The following is a 21490-nucleotide window of genomic DNA, read 5'->3' as shown; positions in this document are numbered from 1 at the left end:
ATACATAGGCACAGCTCACGGAATGACGCAGTAAGCAATATATCCGGATAAAATGTATCACAAACGGAGATTTATTATTACACGGCGACACACATTGGGATACATTACAAGTAGAAATTATCAGTCCATACCTGCCTTTACGCTACATTCCACAGTGTGTTAACGTGGCCCCCCAAGTGAACCGGGTCTCCCTGTAATAAGAGGAGACTACCTTCTGTGACGTTACTTCCTGTTGTGACTTCACTTCCGGTGACACCACCTAACTTGGAGCATCCCCCCACTTCTTTTTTAGGACCTGTGCCCTGATAACATTAATTTGAAAAACAACACAGGGTCCTGGCTACCTGCCAGCAAGGCTAAGCCAAATCAATCAAAAAAACAACACAAATGCCAGTACTGGACGTTATTTGAACTTATTCTAGCCGACCTTTATGAGAAAAAACATACAGGTCCATTATATTACTTCCATCACTAGTTTATTGATTAATTCTTTCACTAGTGGAACTCTTATTTGCTCATCATATCAAATACTTTTTCGTGTATGTACAGATAAAAAACATTACAATACATAAAGTTTTCAAGAACAATAAATTTAGCAATTTTACAACACATCCAACTCACACAATGGCCACTTCATTCATCATTCATCCTTCCCAAACACACAAAAATGAACACAAAGTTCGCGTCCTTCACAGTAGACCGTCAGTCTGCAGCTGCGAAGGACGCGAACTTTGTGGAAAGAAGGACGAATCTAAAAAAGAGAAAAACAGAAATTTAATCGAACCTGGGCATCAAGGGGCCCCGAGTGAATATGATGCGATCACGGCGCTACTCCATTAACTAGAGTGACTTGGCACATCCACTCATTCCAGCTAGGAGGTGTTTCATATTGAGAAGAACGTGTAGGTCCTGAGGAGAACCCCGCATTTAGGGGTTCGAAACGCGTCGACCCTTATCTGGTGCCTATTGTCATTTGAAATATAACGTTAACCTTACTGATTAAGTAGGACTTTACCTGTAAATAGTTATCAAAAAGCTAATGAGGACAACAAAAGTGTAACCATTTGTATGGACAGAGAACCCACTATTGACTTTAGGACCAATAATGTTCATTTTTGTGTGTTTGGGAAGGATGAATGATGAATGAAGTGGCCATTGTGTGAGTTGGATGTGTTGTAAAATTGCTAAATGTATTGTTCTTGAAAACTTTATGTATTGTAATGTTTTTTATCTGTACATACACGAAAAAGTATTTGATATGATGAGCAAATAAGAGTTCCACTAGTGAAAGAATTAATCAATAAACTAATGATGGAAGTAATATAATGGACCTGTATGTTTTTTCTCATAAAGGTCGGCTAGAATAAGTTCAAATAACGTCCAGTACTGGCATTTGTGTTGTTTTTCTGATAACATTAATGGCAGCACCCCCGCTTGGAAAATTGTTGGAGGATGGAGGAAGTGGCGAGAGACAAGAGAAATTGCAGGTGAAGGGGGCAGAGGAGAGTGCCGAGTAGATAGGCTACAAAGCCATGTGGACTAGTGAAGGGAGCCGCCAGGGGCGTAACACAGGCCCTCGCAACCCCCGCGGTGCGGGCTGGCCCCGAAACTCCAGGGGGCGCACTCAGCACAGTACTCCAGCCTGAGAGCTCCTGAATTGTGTGTGGAGGGGGCCCCTCTACGTAACCTTCCAGGGGGCCCCCCTCTAGTTTTGGTACGCCACGGGGGGCGCTCTGATAGGTAGGAGAGACTAGCTTGAAGGTGAGTGGGTGGAATTGAGTGGGGAGTTGAAATAAGAAAAAAGGAGGAGATTGGAGGGGAGACGGAGAGTGCGGTAGAAGGAAAATGAAAAGATGGGACAGAAGAAGAGGGAGATGGAAGAAAAGAGAGGAGAGTCGGGGAGATTCTGAACGAGGCAGCTTGAGGCAGAGAGAATGATATGGAGCGAGAGAGTGGGGAGAGAGGGCAGAAGAGGAAGAGAAGGGATGCTGATCAGGAGAGATTTTTTCGGTTGCCAGGAAACGGCTCTGATTTGGTAACTAGCAGCCCCCATCCCACAGTATGTGTTTTTGTCTGTCTTCTTTCCTGTGCTGGTCTCGGTCTCGACAACAGTGCTGTCTATAGAGAGCCGTGTCTGTCCATCATCGCCTATGTCTCAGAGCCGCCTATCTCTGCGATAAATGCTCTGCGTATTTTAAGTGATTTGCTTTGTAAAGCTCTGAACAAGTCGTCGTTCCAGCGCGCCTCGTACCGAACTGTCTCATGTCGGAGCTATTAATGCTCATCTGGCCGTATATGTCGGTAGTGATTATCGATCGCACTCTTTCCAGCTGCACCTGTTTGCATTTGCCGGTCTGTCTCTTCTGTGGTCGCAGTAAGAGTGTTATTCACCTGTCTACCATCGGCCTCGACTGCGTCTGTCTTGATGTGTTCTGTGCACGCGCTTAGGTCAGCCGCGGTCTTCTGTATGCATTCAGTGAAAGCATTAATCAATATATCCAGGGGTCCACGGAACGAGGCGAGCGCCCGCAGTGGCTCTTGTTGACATGTCGGCGCTGTGCCATCAGTTAACTACGCAAACAAGCTATGCAGACAGCGTTTCTCCTCACTATTGTACAAAGCTCCCATTTTGTTATTTCTTTCTAATCCGAAATATGGGTTAATATTTTGTCATCCGGAGCTGTTTAAGCACTCATCATAGTCAAATGAAAATACCGTGCTCAGTAAATAATGGGTTAACTTGATCTGTTCGTGGTTCCAAGACCTTTCACCGAGAATGTACCAGCCTCACAGCATGCAGGGCGCTTCCATAAAGGTTGGTGCGGGGGATACTAGTACGAGAGACAGAGCTATCCATGTCAGGCATGCTCCACTGTACTATGTGGGGGCTCCCCTGACCCACTGTCTGCCGTCTGTCTGTTCTTGTGCAGTGTGCTGTCCTGCCATTGCTGGAAGCGTTATGCTGATGACACGCACCGTTTGTGACATGACTGAAAATGTTAATAAAAACCTATATACATATTTTTTTAAAACCCTATGTTAGGTATGGCGCAGAGCCGAGTCATTCCTATGTTCAGAATGCTATGTGTGTTGTAGCACCGAGCAGAGTCATACGTGGGTCCAGAACATTAGGCGACAGGTATGACTGAATGGTGTGATTTTTAGGCCCCTGAATACTAGGTGAGTTGTAGGGCCAAGACCGGGTGTGTCACTGCCCCCGCATCCTTGTTGATCTATAGAATAGAGCTTAATTGGTCACAATCCTAAAATGCTAAATAAACTACAAAACAGAGTTGTGCTAGCTTTAGGCCTAGGATGCTAGGTTAGCTGTAGGACAGAGTTCTGTTGGTCTCAGGCCTAAAATACCTAATATTCTATAATAAAAAAAAAATCTGACCGGCTATAAATCCAAAATATTAGCAAAGCTATACAACAAGGCAAGTTGGTTTAAAGCCTAGAACTCTCTGTGCTCTGAAAGACAGTGCTTTTTTGGTGGGATTACAGACTCTGTACTGGTGCCAGAGCAGTTTTGCACGGGCATTTCAATTGACTAACTGCTGCAACTTTGACGATTTCACAGTGGTCAGTCATTCCATATATTATATTCAAACACGGCAAATGGTGCATATTTCTGTGCACAATTCCACCAGATGCTGCGCAATGTACACAATCAGAAAAGATTGTGCAGTCTTGTACTCGAGCCCTAGTTGAGCTGTGGGTTCAGGCTGCTCGAGCTAAATGCTGGAACACGAATCAAGCTGTAGGGTTTGTAGTTATTATTTACAGGTTTATAAAGCACTCTATGTCGCTTTGACACTGCTTCAAAGCACTTTGAGATAGGGTCAGTGAGGTACAATGAAGGAGACCGCCTCAAGGACTGAAGACAGAAGTATCCAAAGACCACTCTGTGCCCCATTATGCACAAGATGTAATTTTAAACATTTGCAGTGAGAACCAAAGATCTGATGTAGACTCAGGCCTTGAGTGCTCAGCGCGCTGTAAGGTAGATCTGTGATGCCTGTAGGGCTGGAGTATCACCTGAACTGTAGCGCAGTCCGGTTGGTCTCAGAGCACTCATACTAGATGAGCTGTAGAGTGCAGCTGTGATGATTTCTTGTTGGAATACAAGACGAGCAGCAGAGCAGAGCTGATCTTTCTCAGCCCTAACAATGTAGTTGAGCAGGAGAATTAGGCTGTGTTGGTCTGAGTGTAGACACACAAGACGAGCTTAAGCACATGGATGTGGTGCTGTAATATAACATGATCTGTACGATGCAGCTGCAGTTTATGTTATTGCATGTTATGTTATTTCTGATTATACCATGTCATGCTATTTTATGCTGTTACTTTATAGTATGTTAGGGTATGCTGTTATGTAGCTTTGTAAAGCAGAAGAGAAGTCATGCTCATGGTTTTGGAGCAGTTTGATGCATTGTTACCCTACTGTCTTTGGTTCAGAAGTTCTACTCTCCCTACAGCAGCCACCACCAGAACATTCAGCCTCCCAGGCCCTGCTGACCCCATCCTTTCGTCTCTCCACAGACTGTAAGTACACCTGCCACCCAGAATGCCGCAGCCTCATCCAGCTGGACTGCAGTCAGCGTGCCGGAGTGTCTCCTGAGAGCATCTTGATGCCGAGCGACAGCCAGGTAAGGCAATTGGGCTGGAGAGGAGAAGGCCTTGCAGAAAAGTCTTACTCCAGCCATCTCAACTCTTTCTGTGAGCGGTTCTACATGGATATAAGTCTGAACTTTCACTCCATGACTCTGACTTCCTAGAACATCAATGTGTGATCGTCGACCTGGCACCCCATGGCCTCCACAGTCTTCTCATTGTACTGACCTGAACATTGACCCATGAGTTCAGTCCTTCCATGCCCATTCCTGTTATTATTATTAGCAATAGAAAAGTGCGACTATTTTAAGAAACATTACTTCTTCTACAACAGTTTAGGAGACAAATACACTTTCGACTACTTAAAAAAATGTAAATGAAAAAAAAAGTAAACTAAAGAAAACCAGAAGAATATACAGCCATGAGTCTGGTGTCGGGGAGTGTAGGAAAATCCCCACTCTCATTCTTCGCTTTCCATTATGACCAGAAATACGAAAAAAAAGAAAGCCAGCATTTGTAAAGGTCCTCTCCCTCGTACCCGGACATTTTTTTAAAGTAAAATCCTAAAATAATCCATTGGAGAAAAAGCTGAACAAAGTTATGAAATATATCTTAAATGTATTTGATCATTTTACTAACAATTAGGGCTGGGCGCACAACAAACGTTAATAGTTCTGGCAGAGGGTTTGCAAAAGTTTCAAGGATTTTTGAGGTGCTCCTGCAGGTGTCGCAACTGTTCAAGTGCGACTGAAATTAGAAACAAAGTTGAGTATGCTACAGAAATGTAGGCATATCCCTGCGGCGGGCACACTGTATCAGGTTCGAGAGCACCAGGGATGGTGCGACGAATTCCAATAAAGTTTGAATCAAAAAGTTATCTTTTGAAGTTTTCAATTTATTGTCCATTTCATTCGTTTTTCATGGTAATTCATATTTTCATCATATGAAACATCACGGTAAGTAAATAATTTTTACATGACGCTGGATTCACTCCAATGCATTTCGGACTGGAGGTCCTTTGTCAAGGAGCACTACAACAGAAAGAATAAACGGAATATCAATCAATGAGGGTCCTGGATAGAACAGGATATGACTGTTGAATAATCTCATGCATACATGCATTCATGCACTTAGGAGACCCAAATGGTGAAAGAGGAGACTAGGTGAATATCGTGAGAAAGACGGGATCCTAATAGTGGCGCGTTTCGTGAGTGGGCGGGTGAAGGGAACAAAAGTGGATGTGTCCGGGTTTGGGAAACGAGTGAAAAGAACAGGGCTCGTGGCTCCTTGTTTAAATCCAGCGTCATGTAAAAATTATTTACTTACCGTGATGTTTCATATGATGAAAATATGAATTACCATGAAAAACGAATGAAATGGACAATAAATTGAAAACTTCAAAAGATAACTTTTTGATTCAAACTTTATTGGAATTCGTCGCACCATCCCTGGTGCTCTCGAACCTGATACAGTGTGCCCGCCGCAGGGATATGCCTACATTTCTGTAGCATACTCAACTTTGTTTGATCATTTTACCACAGTGGATGTACTTAAAAAACACAAATTACATATTGTTAAAGGCGTTTAAATATCTACACCATTATTTCTAAAAGCCCGAAATAAAAATAGCTATGGGTCATGGTAACATGGTTGAAGCTGATTTCATTCATATTAGTAGGAAGTCACAATATGTTAAGCAACCTGGCGTGTGTTACTTGACCGTTTGCAAATGGAAGTTGTTATATAGTTTTTAATTCTAGGAATTACTTTTCTCTAAAACCCCCAGATTTTGTAGATATGTGAACAAAAACTCAGCGGTATGCCAATTTGCCCAGGAAAACACAGTTTGATCAAGCCATAAGTAAAGCGCTGGAATTTTTCTGTTGGGCTGAAAACGTAGGCTTGAGGACCTTCACTGAGAGTTGATATTTATCATCCGGTTATAGAGTATTGCAAGAGCGATGTGATCAATACAGGTTCAATGCATTTCACGGACCGTTACATTGTGCCATTGACTTTACATAATGGCTTTGGTGGTGTGGCAAAGTAGTTCTTTATTGCACACAACCAGAACAGATCAGTCAATTGCAGAAGCACATTTTCCTGTCCTTGCTGGGGTTACACACCAGAGGCTCGCAGACCAGTTAACTGCAAGCCCTCCCACAGTAGGTAACTATTCTTTTTTTACACTCTGCGGTGCTTTTCATACAATAAAAGCCAGACTGGATGGCTTTGCCAGTGCTTGTTATATTAAAGATCAGTACCTTAGTATACACTCACATTTTAAAAAGTTAAGTAGATCAGAAAGTTGCTATGCATGCTTTGTCACACAGTACTTAGAGGCCCTGATTTACAAGAGGCATGCGCGTCCAGAGCTTTCGTTTTTAAGGCAATCCGGTAGTGCAGGACTCTCAATCATATCTGCCACGCTGCAGGGCTTTGCATGGCCTCAGATAAGGAGTAAGGCAAGGCAGCGCTAAGCGATGCCTTGCTTTACTGTACGCCAAGGAGTCGTTCCATGGGCGCTGCTTTGGGGGCTGCCACTCAACACACATGGATTTTGACCCTGCCCCAGATTTACAACATCATGTAAACTTGAGGCAGAGCCAAAACCGTACACCTCCCCAGAGCAGGCTTAAGGAGGAAGAAATGTTTACATTTATACTAATGTTTTCCTCTTTCCACATGTGTTGCATTCTGTAGCACACTAGAAGAAGGAAAACGCCTCTTGTGATTGTTTTTGTGCAGGAAGGTGCTTCTCCCTGCACAAAAACAATCATGCAAACAACAGAGACACCCTTGCACCGTGGCACAAGAGTGCCTGCGTTGGCGCTTGGCTGATGGCCAGGAATGCACCTTATCGTGGAAGTACGGTGCATTCCTGCCTTTTCGAATTGGATTAGAGCATCTCAACAAAATGACTTGTGGCTCTGCCCCATGCCAATTCTTTGTAAATCAGGCTTTTAGTATTTCGGGAATGTTTTGCTAATATTTGTTGACCTTCCCAAACATGCATGCAGAGTGCACTAGTTATACACTGATGACTATGGGCCTGAGTTATAATTTGGCAAGAGTAAATTACTCCATTGTCCTAATGGTGGAGCCACTGGACAAATTTCGAAATGTCTGCCGGCCAAGCCGCCATTTCTAGCAGTGGCAGAAATCGCCCTCACAGCAAGCAGTATGACAACATTAAAACGTTTTGTCTTTTTCAACAAAAAAATCCCAAAGCTTCTTATTGAAAATGAAAAAAATGCCCCTCTCGCCATGAGAGTCTTCTCCCATGGCAAACCAGTCATTGAGCACTTTCAATGAGTCTTGCCACCAGGTTTTTCCTGGCTGTGACAGGCATTGAAAAACGGCTGTATATCCACCCATCAATTAGATGGGCAGACATACAGGCAAACCTCCATAGTTCCTTACTCTGATATGCTATATATTAATTAATTACCAAGTGAGAATATAGTTAGGTCAGAATTTCAATAAGAAATGCTTTTTTTGGGGTTCTCATAACTTTGACATCATTTGATGAGTCTCCTCAAACCATTCCAGAAAAGTCCTCCTATTTGCCTAGTTTGTGCATGGAAAGTTTCGGGGCCAAAACGCAAAATCCCCATCCATTTTCCATTGACTTCTTTAAGAAGTGCTAGTGCAGAAACTCCTGAATGGAATTGCACCAAATTTGGCAAGAAGCTAGCTCTTGGTCCTCAGATTGTGCTTTTTGTAATTTGGTGTAAATCGGTTCGTGAAATTAAGGTTACAAAATAATTTTATATCTGGACAGTTGGGTCTGCAAGAGGCTTCAGAGAGTCTTATAGAAGCGCCAATTTAAAGTTAAGATGTTCTGATTGGTCATGGGAACCTTTTTTGCACATGAGCCATATCGCTCCCATGAGAGTAAGATTCCTGTGGGAGCAAGCGCTCTGATTGACTGCCAGCAACATCAGAAAAATGTTGCTGGCAGCGATTACAGGACTCATAAACGTAGTCACCTGTCGCAAAATAAAAAAAAATAACAGCTTAATGGGGAAGGGTAGGGATACCCTCCCTCCTCCTCCAGGCCTAATGGGGGGAGGGGGGGAGGACACAGAGGAACTCCCCCATCTCAAAATTAAAAAAAATCTGCAATTTCTCCAGCAATCCCACTGGAATTCTGCAGGATCAAAAAATATTAAAACAAAATGGTAGTCCAGGCCAGCATTGTTTACTTAGGGTGATGGGGTGTGCTTCCCTCCTCCCCGAGCCATTACAGACCCCTGGGAGCCCACCCCCAGGATCGAAATGTCCAAAAAAGGGGAGGGGACGGCACAGCCCTCATCCTCGAGCCTTCAAAAGTCCTGGGGACGCCATCCCCTGGGGCCGATTACCTTTTTAAAAGGGAGAGGGGCCACTCCCTGAGCCTTTTATGACCCCAGGGACTCCATCCCTCAGACCGGCTCACTTGCTGTATCCCACAGAGCCCACCACCAGGACAGAGTAGTTTCTCTGTCCACACCAGCATGGGTAGGGGAACTTGTGCTTGCTCATGCCTGCCAGAAGTACTTTTTAATCTCCCGCGTGACCAGATTCTCAAAACAAAAAACGGGGACAGGTCATAGACATAGAAGTAGGACTATGGTTTGCAGTAACCATCAACATAAAACTGGAACTTTTTGACAGCTGTCATAGACATAGAAGAAAGACTACAATGACATCACCCGCCACAGACTGAGATGAAGCATTACAGACAATAAATCCGAGGTCTTTTATTGGCACCCCTCTCCTTTACGCAGCAGCATTAGTACTTTTTATTACATTTACACTTCCTGCTATAGTGCTCAACTCAATGACGACACACAACGTAAACAGTGCGAAGAGAGCATGCGCGTGCATGCTCAACCGGAACAATGAAAAACAGGGACATTTCTGTGTTTAACCAGGACACTGTTTGAAAACAGGGACATTTGAGTCACTTGGAGAAAAGTGTCGGGACACGTCTCCAAAAACGGGGACCGTCCTGGGAAAACGGGGACGTCTGGTCACCCTAGCCAAATGGGAGCAAACACAAAGTCTGCTCCCAGCAGGGGGTAGCTTTAAAAATGCTCTTGCCTGCTGGGAGCAGACTTGAGATCTAGTTCTCTGTCCTCACTGATGCGTGCAGGGCAACAGATCAACATATTGCTCTGTTCCAGAGGGAGTAGAATAAATATCTGCTCTATCCAGGTGGAAGCAATGCTGGCTTCCTCAACAAACAGGGAGCTGGCTGGGGCACCGGAGGCTGTGGGGCTCCCCCCACAGCCTTCAACATTGTGCGCACATGGTGGGTGCCCTGGGTGTGAACCCACCTATATTAAGCGCAGGCCCTGAAGGATGGGGTCCCCGGGCCAAAATTGTTTCGGGAAGGGGGCTGGGCTTATTTATGGAGGTGAATGCATTATTGATATATCTGAGCCAATTTCTTCTGAAATGACTGTCCAAGATGTGTGGGCTCTTTCTTGTTCTCTCCTGTTCCGAGAGGAGAGTCCATGGTTGAGACCCTTATGAGTGATTGGTCGCACGCTACAAGAACCCTGATTGATTAATGGTTCTTGAGTATTCAAAGGCGCCAAATGTAAATGTAAATGTAAATGTAGTTGAGCTTATATAGCGCACAGCTACCCGCAGTGGGTGTCCCGGCGCTTGCTTAGGGAACCCTTCCTGGTATTCCCCTGTGAGATAGCAGGGTATCCACAAGGTGAAAGTCAGGCATCCCGCCGCGAGGGGCCGTTGTGGAGATTAAGCAAGCTATTGCCCAGAGTCGCAGAGTGTGAACCCGTGAGTCGAGGAGGCACCGGGGCGAGAATTATCGAGTCCGTGGATTTTTAGCCCAAGACCCGCCGAAGCGGGGAATTGAACCCTGGTCCAGGACCGATCTCAGCTTCCGGGTCTGCTGCCTCTAACCCCTGAGCCACACTTCTCCAAATCAGCTACAAGCTCTGTCTGTTTGGCTCCACCCATTCTACGCTAGTAGTATCCAACATTTTCCATCCTTTTTTCATGCTAATGGACGGCTCAACTTACCAAAGTGACTTAACCCCTTCAGTGCTGATGACAAAGCCAGCTCGTCATGGGCGTTACCTGCGCTACGCGGATGACGAGCTGGCTTTGTCACAAACCGCGCATTTTTGAAATTCCAGCGCACAGCGGGAAAACGCGGTAGCGCGGTAGCGGTTAAGCACATTTCCAACTGATATTGATGGTGCATTCTTAACTCAAAGGAATATGAGGACATCTCCACCAAAGAAATAAGCACTTACTCCACACAATTAAGAGGAAGTACCTTTGTTTGGTGGAGATTCCACTCTTTCCCTGTAGACTTGTCGTCTACAAGGATTAATTTTGTCACAGATTTCTATATGAAGATGTTAGAGGAACAATCACATTCCCAAAATTACACGTACACAAATACACAGGAGACATTACCTCATGATCCTTTATGCAGCTGTGGTGTAGAGTATGCACTAGACATTAACCCAACAAATTAGCACTCACTAACTAACCAGTAGAGCGTATTCCAGCTGGGTATTCCTTTTATTTAAATTTTGGCCCTGGGTGATTGGGTCCCCCGGACCTAATTTGGCGTAATAAGCTCGGAGAGAGGGGCCGCACGTCACTCTATGCTTTTGTATTAAATTTGGCCCAGGGATGGGTCCCCAAGACCCAAAAATGCTCGGGAAGGAAGCCACAAACCCCTTTCCTCTTTTATTTCCATTTGGCTTGAGAGGGGAGCCACACACCCCCTCCCCTTTTTATTGGAACTGTCCTCTGAGGATGGGGTCCCCAGGGCCCATAAAGGGTTGGGGAGATGGCTGCACACCCTCTCCTGAAGATATATGTTTTGACCTCCGCATAAATAGCTGCTCCTTGCGTACGGGAGCAATGCGGGCTCCTGCAGCATGTGCATGGTGGATGACTTGGGTGGGCACCCAATTTTAATTAATACAGGCTCTGGGGGGGTTTGGGTCCCAGGAACCAGAAACCGCTTGGGGAGCGGTACCGTGCAGCCCTCCTCCCCTTTAAGTTGCGGCCTTGGGGGATTGGATGCCCTGGGCCTTTTAAAGGCTCAGTAGGGAGGGGGGTCATGCGGCCCTCTTCCTATTAAAATATACCTTGTGCCCCAGGGGATGGGGTCCATGGGTCCAAAAATTGCTGGGGGAGGGGGCCTCATAGCCCCCTCTCTCTTTAAAACAAAAAAAACCAGCCTTGGGGAATGAGCTCCCTAGGCCTTTTAAAGGCTCCGGAGCGTGGCCCCTCCCCTTAATTAACAGAGTGGGCCCGGGGCATCAGTTCTCAGAGGATGAAAATGGCTCAGGAAGGGGTACCATATACTCCACATAAAAAAAAAACTGGAAATTCAGTGAAAAACAATGGTTAAAGTAATGTTATAGTGAGGTAAAATAAAAAAATGTGTTTTTGTTTTAAAAAAAACTTTAAAATTCACTGAGAAAAACTAAAGGTTAAACTAACGTTATAGTTAGGTGAATATGTCACAAAAACACAGAAATGTACAGTTAGCATAGCTTTCTATAAGTTGCACACCTGCCATACACTGTGTATGAACTCACATATTACATCCCTCATGACATGTTCTATGACATCACTGATGACATCACTGGCGACATCACTAACATCATTCAATCAGTGTGTTAGTTTGTTCTATAGTTTACATTGTGGCGAGTAGCTACCATATTACTTTTCCACCTAATTTTGTATGGCCTGAACTAATGGGTGTAAGTATTTACAAAAGGAATGTGCTCCTAATGCATCATATGTGTGTAAAGGTATTGGACATGTTCTAAATCTTTGCATGGAATAGTAACTCGTTGTTCAGGTGACAGTTGATGACTTGTGTTCAGCATGTTCCAGACAAGTTTTTGGTTCTGCAGAAAAAGTTTCCAACAGGGGAAAGATTCTACATAGTAGATACTGAGGGCCCTATTACGATGTCGGGCAGAGTTTACTCCGCCCGACATCGTCTTGGTCATGGTATCGACAGACACCTGTCAGTGGTTCTGATCGACTGCTTAGGATACGACCTCACACTGTTCAGTCACATTCCTATACTTTACAATGGTAGCATGTATTCCGGCCGCAAACCAGCCGGAATGCATACTCCCATTGTAAAATAGGCGGTGCAGGTCATCAACAGGGGGGCCAAAGTTGGGGGGATCTGAGGGGCAGTACGGGCCCATACATTTTTAATTTAAGAAAAACAGTTCAGCTACTTTGTTTTATGAAAAGGCAATTGTGAAATGCTTCAACTGAAGAGTAAGTCAGGGAGTCTCATGTGCTATGAAACTGAGATAGGGACAGACAACTAAACAAGCCTTCTTGCCTGGGTGTCTGCTACCTGAAGGAAATGTGAATGTGCACAACTGTTTAATCTGTAAATGTAAAGGGCCAGTATTGGCTTTAATTGATGGTATAACTTGAAGCTTTCTGATGACTCACCAGTGGCGGCGGGCATGCCAGTGGGTGATGAGGCGGGTGCAGGGTGGGGAATGGGCGCAGGAGAGCGCGGGATTGCGCAATACAAAAAAATATATACACTTACCTTGCCACCGAGTCCCTCGTCTCCGCTCTTGCTCTCCTCGTGGGACTCGAGGAACAGGAAGCCAGGAAGGCCAGCCAGACTCCCCTAACCAATCACAATGCTGCAATGCAGCGTTGTGATTGGTAAGAACCCAGACTCTCCTGACAAATCACAACGCTGTAATGCAGTGTTGTGATTGGTTTTCAGCATCCTGGTTTGAAGCTCATCCAGAGAATAGGGGCCTGGGCATGTTCTCCATGCAGGTTATAACGCAGCCTGCATGGAGAACAGAGAAAGTGCGCGTGTCTGTTTTGGGCAGCCGAGAGGGCAACCAAACAGTCACTGCGCACTTAGAAGTGGGCAAACCACTTCGCCCCTGCCCTGTTCCGAGACCAGAGCAGCTCCGCCCACCCGCCTGCAAAGGAAACATAAAATGATAATAACTCAATTATTATCATTTTATATTTCCTTTACTTTGCACTGCTCAAAAGCAGTGGGGCGGTGCTCCTCCATGGCACAGCTACGGCAGCGGAGAAGACCCCACTCTGACCCACTTTTATTTTTTTGAGGGGTATTGTAAGATAGCTACCAGATAAGCTGTGAAGTGTGTGCTTTCAAAAAAGACAATTATTTTAAAAAATGCACTATGTACAGTCTAGGTATTACTAAAATCTTTTTTTGGGAAGCACTTTTTTATCTTAAACCTTTGTGCACATTTTACTGCATCGTGTCATACAGAGTGTAATGCACGTTTAAACCATTGACTTACATGATCACAGTGCTTTCTGTCACAGACTGGGACCTTGTAGCACTAAACATACACAAGTCATTATTCTCCACTGCCCCAACCAAGATTATATTCTGTGGTTCTCCGGTGCAATGCATTACTAACAGAGGTTTCAATATGTACGATTGTGCATTTTCCCACTGATTAACATAACTTCCATTTAATGTTCATTTAATCTGTATATTATTTTATATATACACCGAAAAAAGTTACAGAATATTTTGTTTTTTTAGGCATGCCTTTGAGCACACCCCCGCGATCCCATTCTTTTTAAAATGCACTTCAACTACTGAAGATGACAGGCTTTTAACTTCGGTGTCAGACATTGTGATCACAGAAATAGAAAAGGGGGTAGGCCTTGGCCCACTGCCTCATTCATTGTGATTGGTGAAGACAGAGATGAACCTTGGAACAATTGAGAGCAGGCTAGGGAAGTTGCTTTTTTCTTTAACGTCGGGCATTGTGATTGGATGAGAATGGCTGCTGTTGCAGGGTTTCTAATTCCTCCTGAACGCCAGTTGTACTGCTGGCCCAAAGCAGGGGTATTCTGGCGTTGGCAGAGATGAACCAGCCATGATAGCCAGTGTTTCTATTGCCCAGCCTGAGGGTGGAGGCGGTTCCTTCTCTCGCCGCGATCACTTCCAGGTCACGGAGATGCAATAGAATGTTGGTGAGTGACTGTTGGAGACAGTTCAGAGGTGAACTGGATGTCAGCCCAAGGTGCGGGCGCTGGCTGGGGCATTCCTGCTACTATGTCACACATCAGGATATTTGCCCACATGGCAAAAATATTGCGATCCTGGGCAGCACCACCAGAGGACGCCCTAGTAGGCCCACCACCTGCCGAGAGGAGTATTGCCCCCTCTGGAGACAATGAAACCGCTGAATTTAAGGTGAGCCCTCTCCCTTTCTGATAGCAGCGCCCAGCAGGGTAATTGTAAAGCATGGTCTGGCCTCTAGAGCTGGGAAACAGTCAGTCATTCGCGAGTCACCCATGGACCCGCACCTCTGAAGGCTGTAAGAGCTAACTAAGCCTGGAATCTTTACTTATCAGCATTTTACCTCTCAGAGGTCAAGAGAGCAGAGGCTTTCACAGGCTATGCCATACTTGTTATTACTATTTATATCAGCATTCCTTATATCTATATATTTATATTAGTGGCGTTTTAGCGTTTTTGTTATTGTGTTTGGTATTGCGATGTATCATTTACATTCATGCCATATTATATATTTGTTCCAGTGTTGATGGTTTGCATAGTGCTAACGTGCCATCTTCCGAGAGCTTTAAAGTACTGTAAAAATACAGAAGTACACAGTAAATCTATAGCCGGCTACAAATGATAACATTGAAATCCGTGTTCTGTAGAAGGACAGTAGAGCCAAGTGGTCCATAGACTTTAACTCCAACGGGGCACGTGGAGCAGGTCACGCGGTTCCTGTGTTTAGGCCTACAGAGTACAACAGTGCGAAGGTAGAGAAATACTCCTACAGGATGCCAAGCACAGTGGCATGCACATAGGGCTGTTGTGCCAGCATTTGAAGCCCACCTCTCTAGAGAGCTGTTGTGTAGTTCCTTATAAAGGCCGGTCATTTTGCTTCATCCATAAAAAAATGTGAAACCCCATCTTGTAGAGTCCTCCGGGTACCCTTATTTGCTACACTCTGAAGCTACAGATATCCACGCATTCTACAAAGAATTCTGTAAGCCTAAGATTACTTCAAGAAGGTAAAGAGCATAGAGATGGAGCTGGAGACCTGGGAGCTGGCAGATTTCTGAACCCACTGTGCCCCGCCATACAGGCAAAGCAGATGAGGGTAAGACATCAGACACTAGACAAAGTGGAACTCAGCCCGAGGGTTAGCATGTTCTCCATTATCTTTTGGATACAGACGCGTAGAAGCAAAGATACTGATCACAAGGGCAGGCCAGAGACAAGAGAGTTGTGTTGTTGGAAGGACACAAGTGCTGACGTCACCGGTAAGTGTACGTCACACTGATGTGGCACCACAAGAAGGGAATCTGTTAAATACACATTGGCAAGTCTCTACCTCCCGTGGGGCGATGGGCAGGTCTGCACCTTCAAGAAACTCAAGGAACAGGCCTCGTTGATTGGGGGAGATGGAAACAACTGAGAAAGTATGGAAGAACAGAGCTGATGGGGCGTTAATGAACAATTGATATAGGTGGCGGAGAAATGGAGGGCCGACTAGTGCTTAATTTGTGAAGAAAAAAAACAAAAAAACTAAATGAAAGAAAAAAAGTGAATAGGCACATTAATTTTTTCTCAAGAGTCGACCACTGGTTCCGATGAACACCAAGCCTGCCTAGTATTGACTCCACCTCATGCCTCTTTCTACCCTCACCCTGCACTTCCTGTTTGTATATTTTTTTTGCTTTCAGATTTTTTCCATCATTTCTTTGTGTGTTTATTACCGTGTTCCTGTCTTCTCTTCCACCATCCTTCTCCCTTTTCTTTCACACCCTTCTCAGAGTGAAAGTGTGATGATGAAAAATAAAGTCCCTGTCCCCGAAACCGGTGCCGGAGGTTGCCCACCAGCAACCACCAGCACAAATTAAGCACTGCAGCAAAGGCGATAGAGTATAGGATCTGCTCTTGACAAAAGCTGGGACATAATGAACTGGAGACAACAAACTGCTGTAGACTTTCATTATCTCCAATCTCGGTATCTTTTCTGCTCCTCCATCGCCTTCTCGTACCTCACTGGCACATCACCCGTTCATCGCCCCTGCGCACCCACGTGCATTTAAAGTGAATCAAACAGAGGTTGCTCAGACCCGCGGTGGGAAGGCACCCAATGAAATAACAGTGTTTAAATGGTCCTCCTCTAAATTATATTCGCCTTTATGTCTTCTTTGCGGAGCATGCATGAAACAATTCAAATACAGCTGCATTCAGGAAGTCGTACTTCGTTCATCAGGGGTGTAATAAGGGGCTGCGGGCGCCTATTTGGATGTGCTCAGGTGTACTCATGATTAATACTAATTCATAATTAATAATAATGAGAAGCAATGAACCCAAAAGTGGCAAGTGAGATTAAATACAGCCTCCCGCTCCTCGGGATTTCAGTATTTTCCAATAATTAATGTGTCATGATTCCTTTATGCTCCTTTATTCTTTCGCCTCATTCCGCCTTCAGCCACGAGAGTGTGCAGAAAGCATTAACTCCTCGTGACACTAGCAGTTTATCAGAGTTCCAAGACCTGGTTACTGTGTGTTTAACTGAGCTTTAATGCCCTCTGTTCATCGTGTTAACTCCGTTTAACCGCCTCTGCAGAGAGGTCATTAACTACAGGTAAATGCCTCCCCACAGTCATGGACTAGAGCTGAAGGCGAGGACATTTAATGGGTAGAAGTGCAATTAACAGTTATTACCATGAATGTAGTTATACACTTTGCCCCGAGTATGGACCCAACTGGAAAACATCACACCTCGGTAAGGCGGGTGGTTTTCCTGCCTACACCCAACTTTGCCTGACGCAAAGTTCAGCATCATTTGGCCACTGATTCCCTGCAGACCAATGCCCGTTCTTCTTGGATGTGACTTCCTGTTCCTGTGACCCAGGACACTGATGCCAGTGCAGATGATTTGCATGCTTCCAATCAGGGCTGGCTATGATCGAATCTTCTGCACACGTGATAGCCCAACCCCTTAGGAAAGCGACTCACCAGTTCACCATGGCCGGTCTGTGTAGCACAAGGTTAGTATTAGGAAGCTGTGTTTCCAGGGCTGGTCACTATCTGGTGAATGAATGGAGGATTATAGGGAAGAAGAATTCATGAGAGGTTGTAGGAGTTTACTTGCTGCCATAAGAGGCCCCACTTTCTCTAACCCCTTCTTTAAAAACAAGTATTAATAAACTTTGCAAGCTTCGCTCATCACAATGCTTGTGAAGTTTTTTTAAAATGACATAAAATTGGGAGGCGTGCATTTTCACATTTTAGCACACCTCTTGCACTTTTACTCAACAGCAGGTTGCAATGTGGCTCGAAGCCCCTGGCCACCTAATCTCACCTAACGTAGGCAAAAATACAGTCCATTGTCCCCCAACTGAACCTAGGATACAGGAAAATAGGAGCAGGTTGCACCAGCTTTGTAAGTGTTTGATTAGCCCAGCATCCCAAGTAAGGTGCTGAGAAGACTTTGTTAAACTGCCCAGATACTGGTTCCCTAGTGCAAAAGTTTCAGCTGCTCCTGGTTCCCCGTTATTTAATTATGGGCACCATAATATGTTGTTACCAATTGTGACACTTTTGGGCAGATCCTGAAGTTGTGGGTTACACCCAGCAGTTGCCAAGTTAAGGACACATGTATTCTCCCCTAACAAGGTTGGTGGTTAAGTGGCCTTAGATTAGAACAGTCGGGCCTCAAACGTCTCCTTGGCTCTCTGGTCAGCTTGGCCCTGCAGTCAATGTCCAACTCATTAAAAGTGGAGTCAAATAAAGGATAACACACATTTAAAAAAAAATTCATGAACTAAGCCAATTTCCAATATTTTAATATTAAATTCGCATATGATTCAATGAATCCTTGTTCCAGCTGGGCACAGTCCAAACATTATGACTTCTGTCACTCCCAGGGTATTAGGAAAACGAGATTGGTGCCAGGGGTATCTGTGGGCTACTTCAACTCTTATCGCATGATCTACTGGTTGCATCAAATAAGAAACGTGCCACTATTAATCAAGAATAGGTCTAGCAGGAGGAGGAGCTTGGCGGGCATCCGTGATGGCCGCGTGAGCACAGCGCTCTCCGGACCCCCGCCACTCCCGGCCTGATATCCTGAACTTATCCTGATTCTTCACGAGGATCTATGTAAAGGAAGCTGGGCTGATCTTCCTGGGATTTTTGGAATTTGATTTGGACCCGGGGCGCCGAAGATACGGCGATTTGAACTTTCGGGGTCCGCCCTTGCGGTGCGCCCGGGATTGGGTGAGGCTCTCTGGCCGTCTCGGAGTTGAACAACAGCGGCAGGGGAATTGGTCTTGTGGGTCCCCCTCTTAAGTTTCGGTTTCGATTCTGCCTCAGACTGAGACATCTGGCAGGGGAGTCTGGCCTGGGCTGGGTCCGGCGCACTGGACGGCTGTCGGGCCTTTGGCTGGCTTATTCTCCTTTCAGGCTGGTCCTCTCCTAGTGGTACCATTGCAGCTGCCTTTTGGACCCGACGCCCTGCTTTCCTGTGGCCATTTCCGTCAGATAGATTGAGTCTCCTGGTGACGTGGTTTCCAATATGGCGGGCAGTGGGGACCTAGAGACGCGGAAGACCAAGACGCCCCTGCGTGGGGGCCCGGCCCAGTCTAATGTTATGGACCGCTACACCCACGCGAAGGGGTCCCCCGGGGCCGCCCTGCCTGGCCCGAGTGCGGTTGACCACACTGTGGACGCAGCCACGGAACCGTCCTTGCAGGACATCATGGGCGCCATTTCCGGAATGAAGGAAACGATAGGCCAACAATATGAAGCTTTGGCCCACAAAATCGACACAGTGGCCATTGATGTGAACTTGATTCGGGCCGACCTATCTAAAACCAATGAGAAGGTGAAGTCATTGGATCTCAAATCATCCAGCCTCACGGCAGACGTCTCGGAGATACAGACGGAGATTGGAAACCTCCGTAGGGTGAACGATTTCATGACCCGGCGCTTGGAGGACTTTGAGAACAGGGCACGTCGCTGTAATGTGCGTGTGGTTGGTGTTCCGGAAAATCCAGAACCGCACTCTGTGGATCTCCTGGTCGAGGACCTGATCCAGAACTACCTCTCTCCGTCTGGGCTGAGTAAATTCTTCGCAGTGGAGCGTGCCCATCGTGTCCCGGGAGGCCAGGGTAAGCCAGGTGCCCCGCCGAGGCCTATTGTTGCGAAACTCTTCCACTATAGGGATCGGGACGCTATCCTGCAGGCATCACGTGTGAAGGGCCCGGTGGCCTTTGAGAACGCCACGGTGAACTTTTATCCGGACTTTTCTCAACAGGTGCAGAAACAGCGTATGGGCTTCCGTGGAGTCAAGAAGCGTCTCCGGGACATGAGATTGCGCTACGCTATGCTTTTTCCGACCAGGCTGCGGGTTGAGTACAATGACCGAACCTTTTTCTTTGATCGGCCTGACTCTGTGAATGACTGGCTGGACTCTCTGCCGGACCGACCTCCTACGGCTGAGCCCACCGCCCACCCGGGTGGTGCTGAGGGTGGTATAGAGAGTTGAACTGTTTGTCTATACCCGGGTCCTCGCGTAAAGTAACTTCTTCTGGGATTCTAGGCCTAAGTGCTTCTATTATCTGTGTGTTTTTCTTGTTATTTATTTTGTTGGGGTGGCGGGCGGGCCAGAGCCTTTCCTCCTCCGGGGTCTTTTTGTAGAATGGGGGTTCTTGGGCGACAGGCACACTGCATATTGGGGTGGCTTTTTAGCTTCTTGCAGGGGTGCAGGGTGGGGGGTGTTTCTTTTCTTGTTGGGGGGTGGGTGGGGGGAAGTTTGATGTTTGTGTGTTGTGTTCTCAAGGCGATTCTGTCCTGTTAATGGTGTTTTTGATGTCATGCTCATTGGAGGGGGGATGCGGCGTTGCTGTGTGGGATGGGGGGTAGCGGGTTGAGGTTTATTTCGTGGAATGTTAATGGTCTGGGGGATCGTATTAAGCGGGGTGTGGTGTTGCGATGTCTACGACGTTTGTCTCCAGATATTGTTTTTCTACAGGAGACTCATTTAGTGGGCAATACATGTCGTGCAATGAATAGGTGGGGCTATCGCCTCGCCGCCCATTCAGGGTTTACCACGGGTTCCAGGGGGGTGGGTATCCTTGTTCGGGCTTCCCTCCCCCTGGCTATTGATGATGTGATCCTTGATGATCGGGGGCGTTATGCCGTCCTTGTGGGTCGCTATGAGGGTCGGACCCTTTCTTTGTTTGCCGTTTATGTGCCCCCCGGTCTACAGACCTCTACCTTTTCCGACTTGGGCCGTGTGTTGTTGAACCTCCCTGATAGTACTCTCTTCATAGCTGGTGACTTTAATTCTGTGTTCTCCGGTCTACATGATCATCACCCCCCTAGGGATACCCCTTTGGCCCAACAGTGGCTGGGTGGGTTTCTGGATACGTTCGGCTTGGTGGATTGCTGGAGGCTTATGCATCCTACTCAGCTTCAATACACTTTCCACTCTGGGGCCCATGGGAGTCTGTCTAGACTGGATTATTTCCTGATGCCTGCGGCGCAGTCGCCGGCGGTTCGTGAGATTAGACACCTCCCCCGGGGCATCTCTGATCACTCTCCGCTCTGGCTTTGTTTTGAGGTGGGGGTGGAGGCGGCGGGACGGGTGGCTCCTATCAACCCATGGTATCTCACCTCCCCCGAGACCCGCAATCTCTTGATTAAGTCTTTGGACAATTATTTTTTAGACAACGAGGGTTCCGTCTCCTCTGCGATATCCCTGTGGGAAGCCTTTAAGACGGTGATTCGCGGCCAGGCCCTTTCCCTTATTACTGAATCCAAGAAGGCGCGGAATCGGGAGTTGGTGGACCTTGAGAGGGA

General features: G+C 46.2%; 1 protein-coding gene and 1 long non-coding RNA gene across 5 annotated transcripts in view; one reads left to right on the top strand and one right to left on the bottom strand.

The window, feature by feature from the left end:
- RASSF5 (Ras association domain family member 5) overlaps nucleotides 1–21490 on the top strand; it is a 353379-nt gene that overhangs the window by 194614 nt on the left and 137275 nt on the right. For 3 of the 4 annotated variants that reach the window (XM_078644571.1, XM_078644575.1, XM_078644572.1), the window contains exon 2: nucleotides 4543–4649. In XM_078644571.1, coding sequence (XP_078500697.1) covers nucleotides 4543–4649 — 107 coding nt within the window. Of the gene's footprint in view, nucleotides 1–4542; nucleotides 4650–14637; nucleotides 14846–21490 lie in introns of those variants that run through there. The other variant, XM_078644573.1, reaches the window with a different exon arrangement.
- The window catches only part of LOC144755537 (uncharacterized), a 338243-nt gene that overhangs the window by 252728 nt on the left and 64025 nt on the right, over nucleotides 1–21490 (bottom strand). The window lies entirely within an intron of this gene.

Source organism: Lissotriton helveticus, chromosome 5_1 (assembly GCF_964261635.1).
Source record: "Lissotriton helveticus chromosome 5_1, aLisHel1.1, whole genome shotgun sequence".
NCBI lineage: Eukaryota > Metazoa > Chordata > Amphibia > Caudata > Salamandridae > Lissotriton > Lissotriton helveticus.
Note: the sequence above shows the minus strand (reverse complement) of the source record. Positions and strands in the feature narration are given on the sequence as shown.